Here is an 18,845-nt window from a genome sequence, read left to right on the forward strand (position 1 = left end):
GGAAGATAAAAAGAATAGCAGATAAAAAAGTAAAACCTCGCTAAAATCTAAAAGAAGGCATCTGAAAACATCTGATGAACAGTTGAACTTTCTAGGATTGGATCACAAGGTAGAATGATATGTACTGCTGTAGAATATACATGGTGCTCTATATACCCCCCCCCCCAACCCCGCCCCCCCTCATTGATTGTTGGCTGTTCCTCTCAACCAACCACCCTCCTCATCCAAGATATGCAGCTCTTTATGTGTCTTTGAAAGTGTATTCCCTGTCAAAATGTACGTAGTGTTTCCCTTTAAAAAGTGTAGATGCAATGCTGAGCCCTGCTCTGATGCAGTTTGCTGAATATCTTTCTTAGTTTCTCAGATAAACCAGATGCTTTAGCAACCAAGGCATCACCATGTGCATTACTTTTGTCTGTGTCAGGTTGTTCTCTGAATTTTCCTGTATTTTGACGGTCTGTTTAATGTCTGCTCTGTTGTCCTGTTTAATGTGTGTGCATATTTCCTCCCTTCTCAGTGGGTGGTGAGTCATTGGTTGTGGATTTGTTTTGTAGACGCACATTTCACCTTTACATTGTTTTTGAAGTTTTCACATGCAATACCCCTCATGTTGCTGTTGCAGTTGCAGGTGCGGACTCGCTCAGTGGGAACCAACACGCAGGAGCCGGGAAAGGCCTGCGATACCCCCACACACATGGGGCCATGCCAGCCGGGCACCAGTGTCAACCTAGAGGGAATTGTGTGGCACGAAACAGAGGAAGGTGAGCAGCAGTTTACTTGTCTTGTCTTGAAGTATTTTGATGTTGTTGACATTGTAGATCCTCACAAAAACATGATTTGTTATTTGAGGCTTATTAGACCCAATATACACCAAAATCAGTCATAACACACACAAAGGACTTAAACAACTTTTACATGTCTTAAGGCAAAAGAAACCACTAAGTGTTTAAGTTAAACAGTTAGACATAATGAACTTAATTCATAACACACACAAAGGAAATTACACACAAAGGAAAATACATCTTCTTCGACTTTCACTACAAGCCTGCCACATGCCTCATTGGTTGTCCTTGGTGGACTAAGGTATCAGACAGAGGGGGTTGAAGTTAGTTTCACTTTCCCCTAGCAGAAGCACTGGACGCAATGTTTGGACATATTATGATGAAAGAATAGTTGGTCCCATTAAGAACAATATAATCATCTTAGAATCATGAGGACTATGCTTGGCCTTGCACCAGTCAGTGTCAACCTTCTGCGGTATTGTCTGGGACTACAGTAATTTGAGTGAAAAGAAGCATAGGTCTATTTATTATCAGAGGTGAATGTGCCAGGGAGTCCTGCTGTGGAATTTGATGGCGTAAGTTCCATCAGTAATCTTGTTTGTTATTCCTTGTCTGTTCTATTTTTTTAAAAAATATATAAAATTGCTGCACTTTTTTGTTGGTTATCATTATGTGGGATTGGTTAGATTTAGTTCAAGCTAACTTCTGCTATTTCTTTTCTTTTCTTTTCTTTACTTTACTTTACTTTACTTTACTTTTCTTTTCTTTTCTTTTCTTTTCTTTTCTTTTCTTTTCTTTTCTTTTCTTTGCGTGTGTCTATACCTGCCAAATATACTGTACATATGAACTCAACCTGACTATTTGTTTTCAGGTGTGCTTGTAGTGAATGTCACATGGAGGAAGAGGACCTATGTAGGAACTCTTCTAGACTGCACCAAACATGACTGGGCACCTCCAAGGTCAGTTACGTATAAGCTCAGATATAATACCTGTTATAAGACCTGTAGCATGGGGCAAGGTCTTTGAATAGGCTAGAGTATTACATTTGAATACAGTATGGTAGGGCAGTGGTTCCCAACCTATGGGTCGGGACCCAACCAGTGGGTCGCCAAAGATCCACAGGGGGTCGCGAAGCCCTCTTGATTTTAAGGGGTTTCATTTTAATACCATATGTAGCCCATGTTGAATAAATGCATAATAAAGCATTTAAACTAATATAGAAGCAACACAATGTAAGTGATACATTAAACAGTTATTCTATATTTGACTGAAGACAAATTGAGGAATAAAATGATAATTAATGAGTATCATGTGACTCCCTCTCGTGCGGCCGCTCGCGCGGTCACCACAGCTTACAATGGTAAAAACATGGGTCCCTGAAGAAAAAGGTTGAGAACCACTGTGGTAGGGGGTACCCAATTTGTTGCCCATGGTGGTAGACAGTGGGCCACAAGAGAAAATGGTGAGTGGGCTGCTGGCCAAAAAAAAATTGTCTCATGTTGTTTTGCCTTTATTATGCACAGGACAGGGAATGATAGACTGGTAAAGAGTGGGGAAAGAGACTGGTAGGCAGCGGCAAATTACCAGGGCCGGAATTGAACCTGGGTTGCTGGCATAGCAGACTAGGGCCCTTCCGTTAGAGCCATATAGGGACGCAGATTTTCCAAGTATTTTTTGCGTTGCGTACAACCCCTTCTTTAACTTCACTAATGATCGAAAAGGTGAATGCACTTTTTAGTTTTATGACTTAGACATCCTCACACTTAAAACCTTAAGGTTTTTGCATTGTAATTTGTTCATACACTACTTAATAATTGTCAATATTAACCGTCATAATGCCTGTCTGCTTTCATTTTAAGATTCTGTGACTCACCGTCCACTGATGCTGAATCGCAAGGAGGACGTGGCCGCAGCAAACGGATGCGATTGGCCATTTCCGAGCCAGTGCTGGTGGAGCCTCTTCTTCCAAAGGTTCGAGCACTACCGCACAAGAGACGTGGCATCAGCAGCAAGGGACGAAGAGGAAGCCTCAACCTGCTCAACAACTGCAGGACGCCTCCATACTACACAGAGGAAGAGCTGAAACCTACTCCGTTACTGCAAGGGAAGAGGAAAATCAAAGCTCCCGCCGAACTGGACCTGACGTTGGTAAACGAAGAGGTCAAGAATGGTAACGGGAAAAGGATACGAGCCAAATCTCGTAGCGCGCCCACCACACCCCAGGGGAAGTCCGACCCAGTGTTCCTGGAGCAGACTGCGTGCCCGTCGCCGATGCTGATTGACTGCCCCCACCCAAACTGTAACAAGAAGTACAAGCATATTAACGGACTGCGGTACCACCAGTCACATGCACACTTAGATGCTGATAGGAAACCAGACTTTGGGGTAGAGAGTGAGGATCGGCTCACTGATGAGGAGGAGAGTAGCGGCGGGCCGTTGAGGAGCTTGACCTTCAGCTGTACTGACAATAACAGCCCTTCGTCCTCTTCCTCTAAAAAGGCAAACTCTCCACCCAAGCTTGGTGTGGTAGGACCATTGAAGAGCAGAAAGATGATGGTAAGTATGGACACAGGCCCTTTGATCGCTTCCAAATCACGAAGGCATCTAGTAACCAAAGATGGTTCTGCTGATGACTTGAGCAACCTACCGATCATCTCAAACATGACCGTGGTTTTGGAGAACTGCCTTATTACTGACCGTAGTTCCTCAGTAGAAATGCCAAAGCTGGAGGCTGAAGACTTGATTGACAAGACTGAGATTGTTGACCCGATTAAAAAAGAACTGGGAAAAACAGAGAAATCGTCAAAGGTTAAGGGTGGAAGGTTCATTGTGACGCCTCCTGCTCCTCCAAAGCTCATTGCCATTCCAACAACCACGCTGTCTTCTAGCAGTGCAGATGCCACGTGCCATTATTCATCTCCCACTGTCTCTCTCACAAAAACCAAAAGTCTTAACGTGAAACCCATCAAGCCAAAACTAGACATGATTGTGCAGCCTACTCTACCAAGTCCAACCCTGGTCACTTGCAAAGATAGTAAAAGGAAAGACAAACAAAGACTTAAAGACAGACACTCAAAGGACATCAGAACAATAAAGTCGGAAAATGTACACATTAAAATGGAAGAATCTAAAGTTATGGCGAAAGACTTTTCCATTAGCCTTTTGAAGGAACACTTGAGTAAGCAAGAGGTCTCCAATGGTTCAAGCGAGACTCAGGAGAGTCGAATGGCCAGTATAAGAGCTGAGGCTGACAAAGTTTACACATTCACTGACAATGCTCCAAGTCCTTCAATCGGTGGTTGCTCCAGACTTGACTCAAGCTGTATTGCAAATGGCGATAACACCACCAGTAAGACAAATAGCCCTGCTTACTCAGATATATCAGATGCCGCGGATGACGGTGCTTCGGACGGCCGATTTAACACAAAGCTGAAAGTAAACTCCAACACTGACTCAAACCCCATCCACAGTATAACATCCAGGGTTGCCCCTGGCACTGTAAAAGACACCCAATCTTCTCCTCTCTACCAAGGTTACGACGCTTACTGTCTCCAGGGATATGTTCATGCAGGGCAGGCAAGCTCCTCCTCTTTCCTCAAGGTCTCTACTGCATACGATGGCAAAATGAAAAATGACGATTTAGATGAAGTAGCTGAAGAGTTTAAAATCACAGAATCAACCGACTCCAAGAAAAAGGACTTGGGTATCTCCAGCTCTCAGTCACAGCTTCAGATGGTGATGACAGACACTCAAACCACACTGGCTCAGTCCCTTTACTATGGGCAGTATTCCCGAGGTATGAAAATTGACCAAAAGCTGCTAACGCCATCAGTTGGTAGCCATGGCAGACCGAAACCTTTTGAGGCAAGTCCTGAGGAAGTGCAGCATAACAAACTAAAAGCAGCCCATATGGTGCGGGACCTGGAGCACAGTGAACAAAAAGACGAACTGCGAGATATGTCTGTATCAAGTGTTATCTCTAAAGGGGTCAACTCTGTTAAGGCCAGTGGTGGCAACAAAATTGGACAGCACTCGTACTTTGAGCTGGAGAAGCCCCAGCAGCAGGTTAAGTCTGCCCTCATCACACTGATGAAAGACCAGAGACTTGAGCTTGAGGAACACAAGTCTGCTGGCAAGGACTTGCCCGAACAGATCCAACTGGACTCAAATGTGTCATGTGTTAATAATGTAAGTGATTATGATGTATTCTCTCATTGATGGTGACTTTCATTTTGCAAGGCTAGTACCATCCTAGTGCCTCTGTTAAGTATTGTATTTCACTACAGTACTGTCTGTCAGGGAGTTCCTCTAAGGCTTTGTTTTTGTTTAGAGGCCTATGGAGAATAGTGGATTGAAAGCAATGATGTTATATCTTATGTTAGAAAGAGTATACCTTCCAGGAAGTGAATGCTTGCTATTAAAGAGAGTAGCAGCTAGTTTTTCATGTATTCTTTGCATGAAGTGAAGTTCACATTCAATCAAATATGTAAGAACTGAATTTTACATGAAATGGACAGTACTATATTTTTAAACAAATCTAATCATTTAGCATTTTTGCTCATTCATATCAGTGTTCATATTTTTCACCATATAGGTGCTGCGTATAAGTGCTGTCAAACTGCTTTGATAAGAATGGAGGATGAAGGTTCTAAGCAATGTGGGTTCCACAGACCATAGTGTGGAATTCTTAGAATGTTTGTGGTACAGCATATTCCTTTGGAGAACATTCAGACATTTACATGGTTTAAAAACTGTAACAAATGTTTTAGTGTCCTTATTGTGTGACTGTCACATGAAATGTGAACACCATCCACCATTAATAACAAGCATGAGCATTCCCTTTATGATAGCCTTTCCTCCAAAGAAAGACTGTCACCTACTGTATACTAACGATGTACTTATGTGTAGCCTGTAACGTGTACGATGTGCAACAGGAATGGGCAAGTCCTACATTTTGTGGCAAATGTTATCACACATGGATAACCCCATGATGTCACAAACAAACCAACTACAATCGAGTATAATGAGTATACCCTACATTTGATAGTAGTCTTTCCTCCTGATGTAGGATTGTGAGCCCCTGTGCTGGGCTAGACCCTACCCTGCCAAGTACACCACCTTGCTGAATCAGGAGATGGCCAACAAGGGCCCAACAGAGCTCCACTCAGACAAGGCTAAAGATCTGGACAGGCCTCCTGAATCAGACACCAAGATGGGAGTGGAGTTGCTAAACAAGGAGCCAGAGAGTCCTCGGAGAGAGGACCACGAAGAGATTGGCGATAAAGCCTACGATCGGGACACGATGGGGGAAGCCCATGAGTTGAAGAGCGGGCCTCTGGGATGTGGGAGCTTAGCGTTGAGCCCTCAGCAGCAGTCCTACGTTCAGTACCAGCACTCCTATCCATTCTTGCACCTGTGTGAGCCCAGTAACCATGCCTACAGGGTTATGTCCCCAGCACTCGTGTCCAGTTACGCAGGTGAGTCTACGTTTCCATGCCAGTATGCTAAAAAATAAGAATAGAACCATTGTTTTTTTTGTTTTTTTTGCATAATTATTCTTTTATTGTAATTGGGTGTTCTTTGGGGTAAATTACCACACTTAATTCACCATTATTCATCCCGGTTTCTCCTCCATCAGGTTTTCACTATCCCTTGTATGGGAAGACTGCTGGGAGGGAGGAGTCAGAGTTGTCATCCCAGACTAGCAGCAGCAGCATGAGCAGCAAAGCGTCCAGTGACCCCACCCCCCTGGAGTTGTGCCAGCATAACAACCATGGGAGCATGTCATACCATGGGAAATCTCCTGTGGTAAGTGTTGCAATAATTGTTTCTACAAAGGGCCTGAATTAAACTCCAAAGACAAGGCCCCTGTTATAGAGTCGATTTGCTGTTACTAGAATGGCAATGACTAAAGCCCCTATGTAATGCCATAGTAGTGTAGTATTGTGGAATCAAAGTCTTTGACAACCAACCAATCAACCAACATGTCATACCATCAAAAGTTTCTGGTGGTTGGTGTTGCAACATTTGTAGAAAGGTTTCTAGAAAGATCCCGAATGACTGTAAAGGCCCTATGTGTGGTATTGGAGTAATTTCACAGTGTCTCTGGTGCGTGCTGCATGCAATAAAAGGATGATTTGTGAACAAAAGAGAGCTCAAAGCAGAGCGCCCAGCCTGGGAAATCCCATGTGGTTTACCACAATCGTTGTGATCTGAAAGACAGCATGGATGCCATGCTAAACTGCTAGCCTGAGGTAGGGAGCCAGTCCGAGAGTGGAGAGGGGTGGAAAGATGATGGCGGGTATTACTCGACAAATGGAAGCTTGTAGCTTGTTTGAACACAACTGACACCATCGGTCATGGGCTATGTACGTATATGCCAAATGATACATTCATAATGCCAAATAAATTACCATGGGCAATGGTAAACCACACCTCTCCATTAAGGCTGTAACGATACACCCAACCCACGATTCGGTTTGTATCACGATATATGACCCACGGTTCGATACGCCCCACGATTTTATTATTTTTTTAAGGGAAAAAAATAAGAAGAAAATAAATTATGGGCTATATTTATATATAGGCATATGCTTTCTTTTTGCATTTACCTGCCTACATAATTTTTTTAGGTCTACTAAATGATGTTGCAGATATAGGCCTACCACTGCAACCTGTTCCCCAGGTGTTGACATCAAAGCACAACACAGAGAAATAAGGGATATTAGTTCACCAAGGAAAAATAGGCTTATTACAAATAGGCTTAGATCATATCATGCTGAGATGCTGACCATGTGTGAGAGACAGAGATGGAGAGAGAAGGGTCAGGGTTCCAGTATAGGTAGCCTATAGGCCTAACAACTGTCTCACATTGTCAAACATTAATATCCAAACATAACTGAAAACAACACTGGTAATATTTCGTCAGGAAACATGTTGTATTAAGTTACTTACAGAAATGCAACACTTCATTTTGATGTTTAATATTTTTGTAACTGTTTTGATCGTGCAGCAGCACGCACACGCTTAATACAAACAAAACTCAAAATGAACCTCAGTTATGTTCTCAGTATGCAACACGCACGTTGTCTTTTGTTTGGTTTTGTGATTTGACATTTTGAAATGGAGCATGTTTTCGCTAGGCAGGCTTTCAATGTGGGGAGGATATAATGCTGCCTAATATCCACATGACATCGACCTCAACGTTTAGTTCGCCCGACTTCAGACACTCTTATGAGCGTATAGAGCTCTTTCAAAGCTCTTTCAAATTTGGGCATGCGGAGCATCTCACTCTCTCGCATTCTTTCTCTCTCTCCGCTCAACGTCTATCTCCACTCAACATACATCGGCGCATGCATGAATCAGAAACATCTTCACACGTTTGATAAAGCCTTCTTGGTCTGTTGTTCATTTCTGTGCTTTACCTTCCGACGTTTGCCCAAGTTTTTTGTCTCGCGGTCGCGGTCGCGGAGGTTGCTCAGGCAATGAATAACAACCAATGCACGTGCTGCTGGTTGGACGGAACATTTTACAGGAGAGAGGGGTGAATGGAAGTGTTACTCGCTCATGTGCGCCCCATTTCTAATGGTCTTTGAGCGCATATACAAGCATTAAGCGCATATGCAAGCATTTGCCTGTATCCTGCTGTTTTCTAGACTGAGGGGTAACAACTTTAAAAGGGCGCATCGCGATTCTGCGAGGAAGGTTCGCGATAGGGGTTCGTGGGTCTGCGTACCGCGATCCCTCGGTTCGATGCAATATCGTTACAGCCTTACTCCATGAGTAGGCCTACTCCAAATTGAGTAGGTGGTCCGATTATTGCCCATAACATCCGTCTCACCTGTCTCTGGTCCGAAATTGCTCGGTGCTCCTCTAAGCTATGCATCACATGACAACATAACCCAGTCTCTGGGGGACATGATAGTGAATTTTGTTTTCATTTTGTTTTGTCTTTTTGTGCATCTTGTATCTGAAGCCTGGTGAGAGAGGATCCCCAGAGTGTGAGAGAGACGTGGATCAGGAGAGGGAGCCCATGCCGTACTCTCAGCACGTCCACACCCACCATCATACCCACCTTGGCATGGGCTACACCCTCATGCCCGGACAATATGATCCCTACCCAGGTTAAGCCCTGTCTTATATACCTCATGGGCCCTTTCAGACTGCAATGATTTGTTTTACGCCTCCAATACATCAGAAGTACTTAGCAAGCGTTTTATATTCCGTATACCTGCTGTGCTGCTAAAACTTGCTAAATCTGTCCCCCATCTCAGCATGAACTACATACTCATGCCTAACCGCACGAATAGACCAGGCGCGATGCGATTCAAGCGACAGAGCAATACGCGCGATTGAAGAGACTACAGTAGGCCTATGTCCGTTACAAGCAGAAGGCAAAGCATTCAAACATTCCCATTGGCTGTGGTCACCGACCTCTCTACAGGCATTGGCTGTCGCGGCTTGTCGCCGAACCGCGTCATAGAAAATTGAAAGGATTTCAACTTCAAACTGTCGCGCTCGTTGCGCAAATCGCTCTAGTCTCCAGAATCGCTTTGGTCTCGCGACTCAATACAAAGTCAATTACTTCCATCGTTCGCCTCGCTCTTGTTGCGGTAGGTGTATTTGTGCGGTAATGATGCTTAACAGGTTAAGCCCTGTCTTAGTCACCTTATTGATTCTGTCCTGCCCACTTTCGAGTTTTTTCCTGTTGACTTTTCATGTCCATACATCGACACTTGTCCTTGATCTTAGGCAAAGTCATGCTAGACATCCAACAAGAGATCCTGGTTATAACAACACATCATCAGCTCTGCAACTGATTGCTCTGATTGTTGACACAATCGCGACAAAATCAAACATGTTTTGTATTATTGGTGCAAATCTACTGTGTTTGACCCAGTTACTTCCAGCAGTACCTGCCTTAATGAAGCAAGTCTATTCTAGACGTTCACACAATGCTTTGTTGCTACCCACTTTGAAGTGTATGCCATATAGTAGTATAGTAGTATGTTCATGGTTTAATAGTTACTATTTTGCCTTCTCTTCTCAGGTTTAAGCCCCACTGCTGTAGTCTCCAGTCAGAAGACACATAATACATCCACTGGTACGTCTGCCCACTGAGGGCGAATGATGCCTCACATTATGTTTAGCTATGACCGTGTCACATTTTGCTGTAAGGGAGAGGTGTGGCACAGTGGATCAAATCCAACCTGGGTCTATGTCAAACCCAGCTCATCTCCCTCCCAATTACGCCCTGGTTGTACTGTCCTAATAGCATATTAATGTGCCGTTATGGAAAGAAATACTTATCATACTGTAGTATGAAGACTGATATGTCATTTATTTTTTAAATGTGTCTTGTGATTTTGGCAAATCTGGCTGTCATAATTAGTCATCCTCTAAGGTTAGGATACAGGCCAAAACTCCATACAATACATGAACAAAATTCAAGAGACACCGCACACTGCTTACTTTTCTTTACTTAAAGAAAAGTAAGCAGTGTGCGGTGTCTCTTGAATTTTGTTCATTGATTCACCTTCTCCTGCCTCACACCTGCACCTGCATTACTGAGGGCTTGTGCAGAAGGACTCTCTTGAACTTTGATCCATACAATATACTTCAAAGTGATGTTAATTAATTTAATTAATTAATTTGTGGTGCATTAATTTTATCACATCTATGTGATTGGATGTGATTGCTGTAAAGACTTGTACTGAAGGCCTATGTATGTATATGCATGTACTGTACCATACAGGTATGTGTCTACAGTATGTATTTCAACCACTGGCCTGCACCTGAACATCTTAATCTGTCTTTTTTTATTATTGTTTCTCTTCCTGCAGAGAGTGATGGCAAAATATGAATCAGTGGGATGGCGTGACTGGCTCACGTTAGGATATAAAGATTCAAAGACATCAATTCCATGGTGTTAATCATTACCTCCGTGGGAGGGTGAAAACCAATTTCATTTCTTGTTAATGAAACAAAGATTAACAATGCAGTGCTTTTTTCAATACTGGCAGTATGGTACTACAGTATGTTTAAACAATATACTAATTTTGACATGGTGAGAAGGCTTTGTAACATATCTGCTTTGGGTCCTTGTCATTATTACATTTTAAGGGTGTACATGTGAAGGGAAAGTAAAAGGTCTATAAAATATTTGGGGTCCATAGAATGTGCCGTGGAATTTTAGAATCTTATACAACTGTAGAACACATTCTTTTCTGGAATGTTCAAAATCTCACATCCTTTTAAAGGCTGAACGACATAAAATAACATCACAGAATCCCACCATCACAAAACACTGTATTGCGCTGTTTGTACGTATTGTGTGACCGCAAATATTGAATGTATTTAAATATCATCTTATCCACTGTGTGCTTAGTGAGGGTAATAACAGATGGGGCAAGGTGGCTGTGGCTGTCAACTCATCTGAATTTGCTCAGTTGGCATTTGTTAAACTCAAAGAGACCAGAGATGGAGATCGCAGATTCAGCGAGTAGAAAACCTGTCATGTCCTGTGTACTTATTGTAACACAGGGGTAGAGCTACTCATTTGATGATGTGCGTGCTCACCTGGTATAGAAAATATACGGATAAAATATACATATTTTTTACTCTCTGAAAATTGAGATCTCCATCTCTACAAGAGACTGCTACCGTCACTTGTCTGTTGTTGTATATGTCTGATGATATGAGCGGCTCTTGTTGCCTTTCCCAGTGCCATAGATCTGTGCTGTACATCCTTTAGTAGCAAAATGTTGCAAGCTTAAACTGTACATGTTTCTTTTTTCAAATGAAAGTACAGTATGGTGTAGGCTACTGTTAAAAAAAAGTAAAGCATAGTACCAACTTCCAAGTTAAGGAAACATGCAGCTTGGGTCTTTTTTTTGACATAGTGGTATGCGACTTTTGGTCACTGTTTGAGATATTCTTGTTCAAATTAATTTTAGTACCATGTTCCCAAATTAACGAATGCTCACAAATAAACACAGAGTTATTCCCACCAGCCATCAAAGCTACACAATGCATATGCAAATAAATGGAAAAAAATGATTTTTTTTTAAAAGGTTTTGTGCCTATTAGGTCACTGGGGCACTAATCTTAAAATAAAAAACTCTGGTGTTGCTGGGAGTTATGATTAAGTGAAGGTGAAGTAAAAAGGCCCATTCAGCATGTTGCCTTATTTTTGTAAGTTGATTCTAGGTTTCACTTATGCAGTCAGCACAATGTTCACTTGCATATCAGTAAATTTCCTTTTGTTTACTCAAATAGTGCTGCAGAACCGACATGTTTACAAGTGCAACTTCCCTCGAGAGCAACACTTATTGATGTAGCCTTGTCAGTTCCACCTGTCGTTATTTTGATAAATGTTATGGCTTTGACAGTAAAAATGTCTGTTCATTTTTTTATACAATACTTGGCTTAACACCTGGCAATTCAAATAAAAGCAACAATTTACCGTTTTTGCATTTTATTGTTTACTTTATTTATTACCTTTAATGCTTCATGATTAGTGTTAAAACATATTTAAAAGAAAGGTAATGGGCAGAGATTACAAGGATAAACTATTCACATATTGCATGCGTTTATAGCCTACATATACTACAGAATAGGTTCATTAGCCTGCTGATAATTTTTAAACTGCTTGGTTTTCCAAGGCCAGAAAACGGTAAAAGTTTGTTCTGTATATTGGGTGCTATGGAAAAACCCAACTGATCACAGACAACACCACACTTGGCAGACACGGTGGGAAAGCACCTTGAAAATCTTTAACATAAGCATTGCTTCCCTTTCTTGAACAGCATTTGTTACTGATAAAAGTCAAATTGCCATCAATAATGGAAGCCAGATATTTTATGAACAATTTCAATGTCCCATTTATTCCTGTTCTGGTGGAGTATCATTGTGTCTGAAACCAATGTAGCTACATGTCCTTGGTTTTAGAAACATTAAAGGAGCACTCCTACCAATATGCTGCTGTATTGCTCACACTACCCTTGACTTGTCACTACCTGGTGATGGTACATTTTTTGGCTCAACCTTTTCCGAGATATGAGCTATTCTAATGGGGGCAGCTTTTGTAAATCTTAACATTGGCCTACTCCAAATATTTTCCCAAAAGCTATCACTGTTCGCTAGTTGTCTGCTGATGTTGCATAACGTTTTGGATGTTTTTTGGAATAAATCAACATGTTTTTTTTAAATGTAAACAAACACCTGCTTCCATTACAATGACCAGGATCTCAGAAAAGGCTGAAGAAAAAAGAAAAAAAATCTCAGGTACTGGCAAGTGAGCATTACAACTGCATGTTGAAATTGGCTGAAGTTACCCTTTAAGTTCCAACATAACTTCCTGACACCAGTTCACAAAATAGTCCATGATGGGGCCATGTGCCCTCCAGCAGGCTCACAACTATCATCCACAAATTTAACAATGTGGCGACTGTCAGTATTCGAATGACTGTCGTTAGTGTAAAGGATGTAAAGAAGAGGAGATAAAATGCAACTCTGAGGGGAGTTGGATGGTTGGAAAGCTTTTGAGAAATCTGTCCTGACATGGGTCAGTCATGGGTGAGCGGTTAGGGTGTCAGACTTGTAGCCCAAAGGTTGCTGGCTTGAATCCCAACCTGCCAGGTTGGTGAAATTAGGGGGGAGTAATTAACCATTGCTCTTCCCCATCTTCCTCCATTGAGGTACCCTGAGTATGGTACCATCCCGCCACACTGCTCCCGTGGGGGCTGCCCCCTTGCACGGGTGAGGCATAAAATGCAATGTTGTGTGCAGTGAACAATTGTGTGCTGTGGAGTGCTGTGTTACAATGACAATGGGAGTTGGAGTTTCCTAGTTAGTTGGGCTTTCGCTTTCTTTCGGTCTTGGAGCCCTCAAGGTGTTTGAGAATGAGGTTCAACACATGCATCCTGGACCCTCCTGTTAGTTTTTATGCAAGTTGTAGGATGTCAAGCAGGTGGCTTGTCCTTGAAATAATGTTCTTTGTTGAAATAATGTTCTTTGTGACCACTTTTTCCAATAAGCGTAGGTCCGCTGCTAAGGTTTTCGAGGTCCTAACCATAACTGGTCAGGAGTCGTGATTAAAAAAAAAAAAAAAATGTGTTTTTTAATCAATCTCAATTTAGGATGCCCTAATTTTGGGGGCAAAGTGATTGAGGCCCTAAGCGTTTTGTTTATGCCTAGCAGCGGCCCTGAATGGCAGTCTGAAGGTCAAGACTCAGACAAAATTTTAAAAGTTCAATTTAAAATAGGACTAAGTTGCTCTGCACTGGCAGTAGACGACCACCATATCTGGTGTCTTGTTTAACTGTGCAATGTTTAAAAGTCTCTGTTACGCTTGATAAGGAAAAAAACAGGCTGCTAGCTGGATGGTCTTTAGCAGTTCATGTCTGAGATGTAAGGAAATGTTGCAAACCCCTTGTGGAATGACTGAATCTGAAAAAAAAAAAAACTTGACATACCGTAGGTTAACACTAGTGCACTATGGTAATAGGCCTGTAGATGGCAGCAGTAGCGTGTTACATGCCGCTTGCCGTAAAACACCGACGAGTAAGAACTACAACAGGAAGTTGAATTGTTTTGAAATGCCATAGAGGCGGTAACACAAGCGCCCTGATTACTTCTCTTACTTTCCTCTCTTCTCTGAGTTTTGGGATGTAGCGGTCGTGTGGTCACTGGCAAATACCATGCCACTTTAGATCAAATAGATGTTCACATGTTTATTCTAAACAATTTAAGTCGTGTCATTGGCAGAGTGAGGTATCGTATTTTACAACCATTGCTAGCGACCTAGCAATGGCCTCCAAATCCGATCATCTCCTCATCGTTGTTTCCATTCTCGAAGGTAAAGAAGCAATCTTCGTAATCTTTGTGTGATTGTTTTTGTTTTGTTTTTCCATTCCACAGACTTAAGTGTCAGTTGTGGTTGTTCAACCTGTAATTAATTTGAGGAGCCATGAATATGGGCTGCCCCAAACTGCTTTGACTTCAGTTAATGACGTTGATGACTGATGCTGGTGTTTGGCGTGTGTTGTCAATGGTTTCCTCAGCACCACCGCACAACCGTATGCAATGAACAAGTCAGAATGTGAGGCAGCGTTTTAACTTCTGCAGTAAGATTGAGATGTTTTAGACTATTTGGTTTTTGGTCCTCAGACAATGTGTAGAACAGCATAGTTGACACTCAACCGATGACCTGAAAGGGCTCTGTTTTGAAGGCTACATTGTTGTGCAAAAGTTTTAATTCCAACAGGCACTACTGGAAGCTTTTTGTATTTTGCATAGCTTTTTGTATATTTTAGTTTATGTGGTAAGTATATATTTTCGGCGCTTTACCTTTATTGGGATGGGACAGTGAGGCATTTAATAGGAGAGAGACAGAGTTGTGGAACTTCAGGGTTGGTAAAGCCTAGTTGATGGTTGGGAAATGACCCTGGCTGGATTCGACCTGAGACCCATGATTGACAGTACACCATGGGTGTAAGTTATTATTGTGCGCCAGAGCACCCCCCTAGGATCCACACGCTTTTAGCCACATTTGATTGAATATTAGGCTACACATTGTCTACTGGACTTTTAATGGACCATATAATATTATCATCAGATATGAAAGTTTGCTGGTTTTGCATTATCTTCATTTAGGTCGTCACTTTCCAAAGATCCCTCGCCAGACCTTAACAGTGCAGGCAAAGTTTGATGGAGAACAGCTGTTCACAGACCCTGTGGACCACCGGGAACAGCCACAGTTCTGCACTGAGTTGGCGTGGGAACTGGACCGCAGGACTCTGCACCAGCACAGGTTACATGGGTTTAGGGCTGGGATGATTAATCGACTAATCGTGACTAATCGACTATAACAATTAGTCGACAAGAATTTTCATAGTCGACTAATCGTTTCATTTAATTCAATGCTTTTTTGCTTACTTTACTAATGCTTTATTACTTTATAGAAACCTAAAATTGCCCAGCACGTATGAATTGGACGTTATATCTCTGAGTAAATAAGTTACTATCATGACTTAAAGCTCATTGTGAACTCAATTGTGAGCTTAACCGGTATCAGATATGTGACAATCATGCCTGGAAAAGCTGGTGGTACAAAAAAGTTGCCACAAAAAAGGTTACAAACTCTAATGTGTCACCGTTGAAAGACCGAAAGACCATCTACATATAGCCATGATATCACGGGTATTATGGGCGGCAGAAGCAGCAGGCTAATCTCCTACCATCTCCACTGCCCATGATCCCTGTTGTAGACTTCAGCGGACTCCCATCAAGCTGCAATGTTTTGCTGTAGACTCCACTACGAGCCAAAGAGAGTGTGTCGGTTATATCATTCTCGACCTACGATCAATAACGGAAGTAAAACAGGTATGTTGTTATTTAATTACAGCCTCTATTAAGCCAACCTGACTTGTGCTGTGTTATTTTATTAATTAAATCATCACAAAAAATATCAGTGCGTGCATGCACTGCCATCACCCTGTCTTTTTGTATCCCATACCCTGTAATGATTGGCTGTCAGTTTGGATAAAAGCCCCTTCTAATTGTAATGTAATGTAATTATTTAATTATTTAATTAATGTATGTATGTATGTATGTATGTATGTATGTATGTATGTATGTATGTATGTATGTATGTATGTATGTATGTATGTATGTATGTATGTATGTATGTATGTATGTATGTATGTATGTATGTAAACCTCTCTGTGTGTGCTGCATGCACTGGTGTGGGCCTGTCTTTCTTCCTCAGCCCCCAAAGTGGTTCCCCTTGCTCAGCAGCAAGTACACCAAGCTGAAGCCAGAGCTACTGTTGGCCATGGTGCTGGAGAACGACGAGAAGCAAAACCCTGAGGCACCAAAGCCAAGAGAAGCACCACCAAGACAAGGTAGGTCCAGTCCAGTGCATTTTAGTTTTAAAAGACTGATTTTATTTTGTTTTTGTTTTTTTATGGGTCACATTTCTCAGACAGGTTCAATAAATTTCTTCCCTAGCAAGAAATTATGGGCACCCAGTTCACAATTGCAATCATTATGTTTTAACTACTTCAAAACCAAGACTAATTCCAAAACATATTGAACTCATAGGTGAACAGTGTCTTAAATAGGAAGAGGTGCATACTGTACAGCTAGTAAAATCAAGATTGTGGTGTCTTAAGGGGAAAAGTATCTGTATGTTCCCAGGGCTCTAAATTAACTTTATCATCAGCCAAAATGGCTATTAGATGTTAATCTTAATAGCCCAAAACACACTCACTAATGTGTTAAATTGACTAGTAAGTTTGTCTTTTCTACGAGCCATAAAGAAATTTCACCAGCATTTGGCCAGTTGGCTGGTGTTAATTTAGAGCCCTGTATGTTCCACTAAAGTGTTGGGGTGCTAAGAGGGAAATCATTCAACATGATTTTCTAGATTTGAAAGTAGAGTGTAGTAGTAGAGTACTGTAGTAGAGTGGTGGGAACTCTGCAGTGTAGAGGTCATCATTTATTTGGTTTTGAAAAGGCTACACCCTTCACATTACATTATACTTAGCTGACGCTTTTGCCCAAAGCGACTTACAGGTATTTAGATAGAAGGTGTTGGCTACTGTCCCTGGAGCAATGTGGGCTTAGGTGCCATGCTGAAGGGCACTTCAGCCATGGCTTGAGGGGTAGGGAAGGGTGGGATTCGAACCCTCTGATCTTAAGAACACCTTAGGCCATGACTGACCCTTTACGTCCTGATGTGTGTTCTCTGTAGTGAGGAGCCAATACTTTAGTGGCACACCATTACATTGATCAGTCATGGTGTGATTGTGTCTGAAGCCATATTTGGATAAAAACTGAGGGGCAAATTTTTATATTTCTGAGAAGAAAGCTGTCCTTGTGTCTCTGAAACGGACGAGAACGCAAGACCCTATATGGACCTTCATCTGCTTTTTCCTCTTATCCTCTCCCTCTCCTCTCTCCACCTCAGGGAAAAATTGTTCTCTGGTAGCGATGGGGAAGCTGCAGCTGGTCCTGAATGAAGAGGAGGGCTACCATCAGCTCGGCAACGCTGACAGCTGCACAGACATGTTTGTCCTATCCGTCACAGTAGCCTGTGCATCCAAATTAGAGCAGGTAACCCATACTCATGCAGCCTTCATCCAGTGTGTATTTTTTTCTCTGGCAACGCAGTAGTAAGAAAATGTAAAAAAAAAAAAAAAAAAAATTCTCCCAAAATATTTTTGCTATAGAAGGGTAGAGAGATAGAGTGGTTGTAAATGTCATAGAAGTTACAGTATACAGTGTTTTTTTTTTTAAATTATCTATATCCATTCATTTTTTAATCAGAATTACTGTACATTTTTAAATGTCCCAGGTTGGCAAGCCAGAGTCGTGATGAGCTGCATTTAACATTCCATTGTCACATTATGACAAAAAAAGTGAATTCATGGCAAAACATTTTTTGAACGATTGGTTACAATGTATCATAATGCAGTGTTTTTTAAATATACGTACATAATGTAAAAGTCATTTGAAAGATGCTATTCTTTCCAGATGTTTGATCGTCCCTGTTTGCCTCCAGAACTTAACATTGTGGAAATGTTCTCGGCAGTCTAGACTGTCTCGTTTAACATGACTTCAAAGGGCTAATGAGGAGAAACTTTTTTCTGTCGAACTCTCATGGGTTTTTTTCTGTCGATTCCTTTGCTTTAGCTAATAGGGCAGACAACTCGGCTGTCCACGGAGGGCACAGACTTCTTCTTCTACTACACCCTGTTTGGAAACGACATCACAAGCGAGCCTTTCCAGAACGTGGTGACGCCCAGTTTCGAGCCGGAGAGGGCCTCCGTACGCATCCGCAGTAACGAGAAGGTCCTGCGCACCTACCTCAGTCAACAGCCCAATCTAGAGGTAAAAAAAATAAATAAAATAAAACAGACTATATTTACAGTTCCCAGGAATTACACAGTGCATGCGTCCACAGTAGGGAGAGGCTCATTTGCACCTACCGCGCAGTCAACAGCACAATCTAGAGGGGGAAAAAACAGACACACACACTGTTTACTTGCAGTATCTAAG

At 41.9% G+C, this 18,845-nt stretch overlaps 2 protein-coding genes across 3 annotated transcripts in view; both read left to right on the forward strand.

The window, feature by feature from the left end:
* Positions 1 to 325: 325 nt before the first annotated feature.
* On the forward strand, positions 326 to 12,241 carry znf608 (zinc finger protein 608). Of its 2 annotated transcripts, XM_063194792.1 has the most exons (8): positions 326 to 761; positions 1,654 to 1,741; positions 2,642 to 4,970; positions 5,851 to 6,259; positions 6,421 to 6,590; positions 8,758 to 8,905; positions 9,832 to 9,885; positions 10,625 to 12,241. In XM_063194792.1, exons 1-8 carry the CDS (start codon positions 608 to 610, stop codon positions 10,642 to 10,644), a joined length of 3,372 nt encoding a protein of 1,123 aa, XP_063050862.1. In that variant the 5' UTR covers positions 326 to 607; the 3' UTR covers positions 10,645 to 12,241. The 2 variants fall into 2 exon arrangements, with proteins under 2 accessions (XP_063050862.1, XP_063050864.1); XM_063194794.1 differs by lacking the exon at positions 8,758 to 8,905 and having other exon boundaries at positions 10,625 to 10,652.
* Positions 12,242 to 14,398: 2,157 nt separating this feature from the next.
* cep120 (centrosomal protein 120) overlaps positions 14,399 to 18,845 on the forward strand; it is a 28,157-nt gene continuing 23,710 nt past the window's right edge. Inside the window, exons 1-6 of the mRNA XM_063194795.1 lie at positions 14,399 to 14,640; positions 15,438 to 15,594; positions 16,052 to 16,166; positions 16,552 to 16,687; positions 17,755 to 17,900; positions 18,480 to 18,677. Of these exons, the coding sequence (XP_063050865.1) occupies positions 14,592 to 14,640; positions 15,438 to 15,594; positions 16,052 to 16,166; positions 16,552 to 16,687; positions 17,755 to 17,900; positions 18,480 to 18,677 (801 nt within the window). The 5' untranslated portion in view covers positions 14,399 to 14,591. The remainder of the gene's footprint in view (positions 14,641 to 15,437; positions 15,595 to 16,051; positions 16,167 to 16,551; positions 16,688 to 17,754; positions 17,901 to 18,479; positions 18,678 to 18,845) is intronic.

Source organism: Engraulis encrasicolus, chromosome 3 (genome assembly GCF_034702125.1).
Source record: "Engraulis encrasicolus isolate BLACKSEA-1 chromosome 3, IST_EnEncr_1.0, whole genome shotgun sequence".
Classification (NCBI taxonomy): Eukaryota; Metazoa; Chordata; class Actinopteri; order Clupeiformes; family Engraulidae; genus Engraulis; species Engraulis encrasicolus.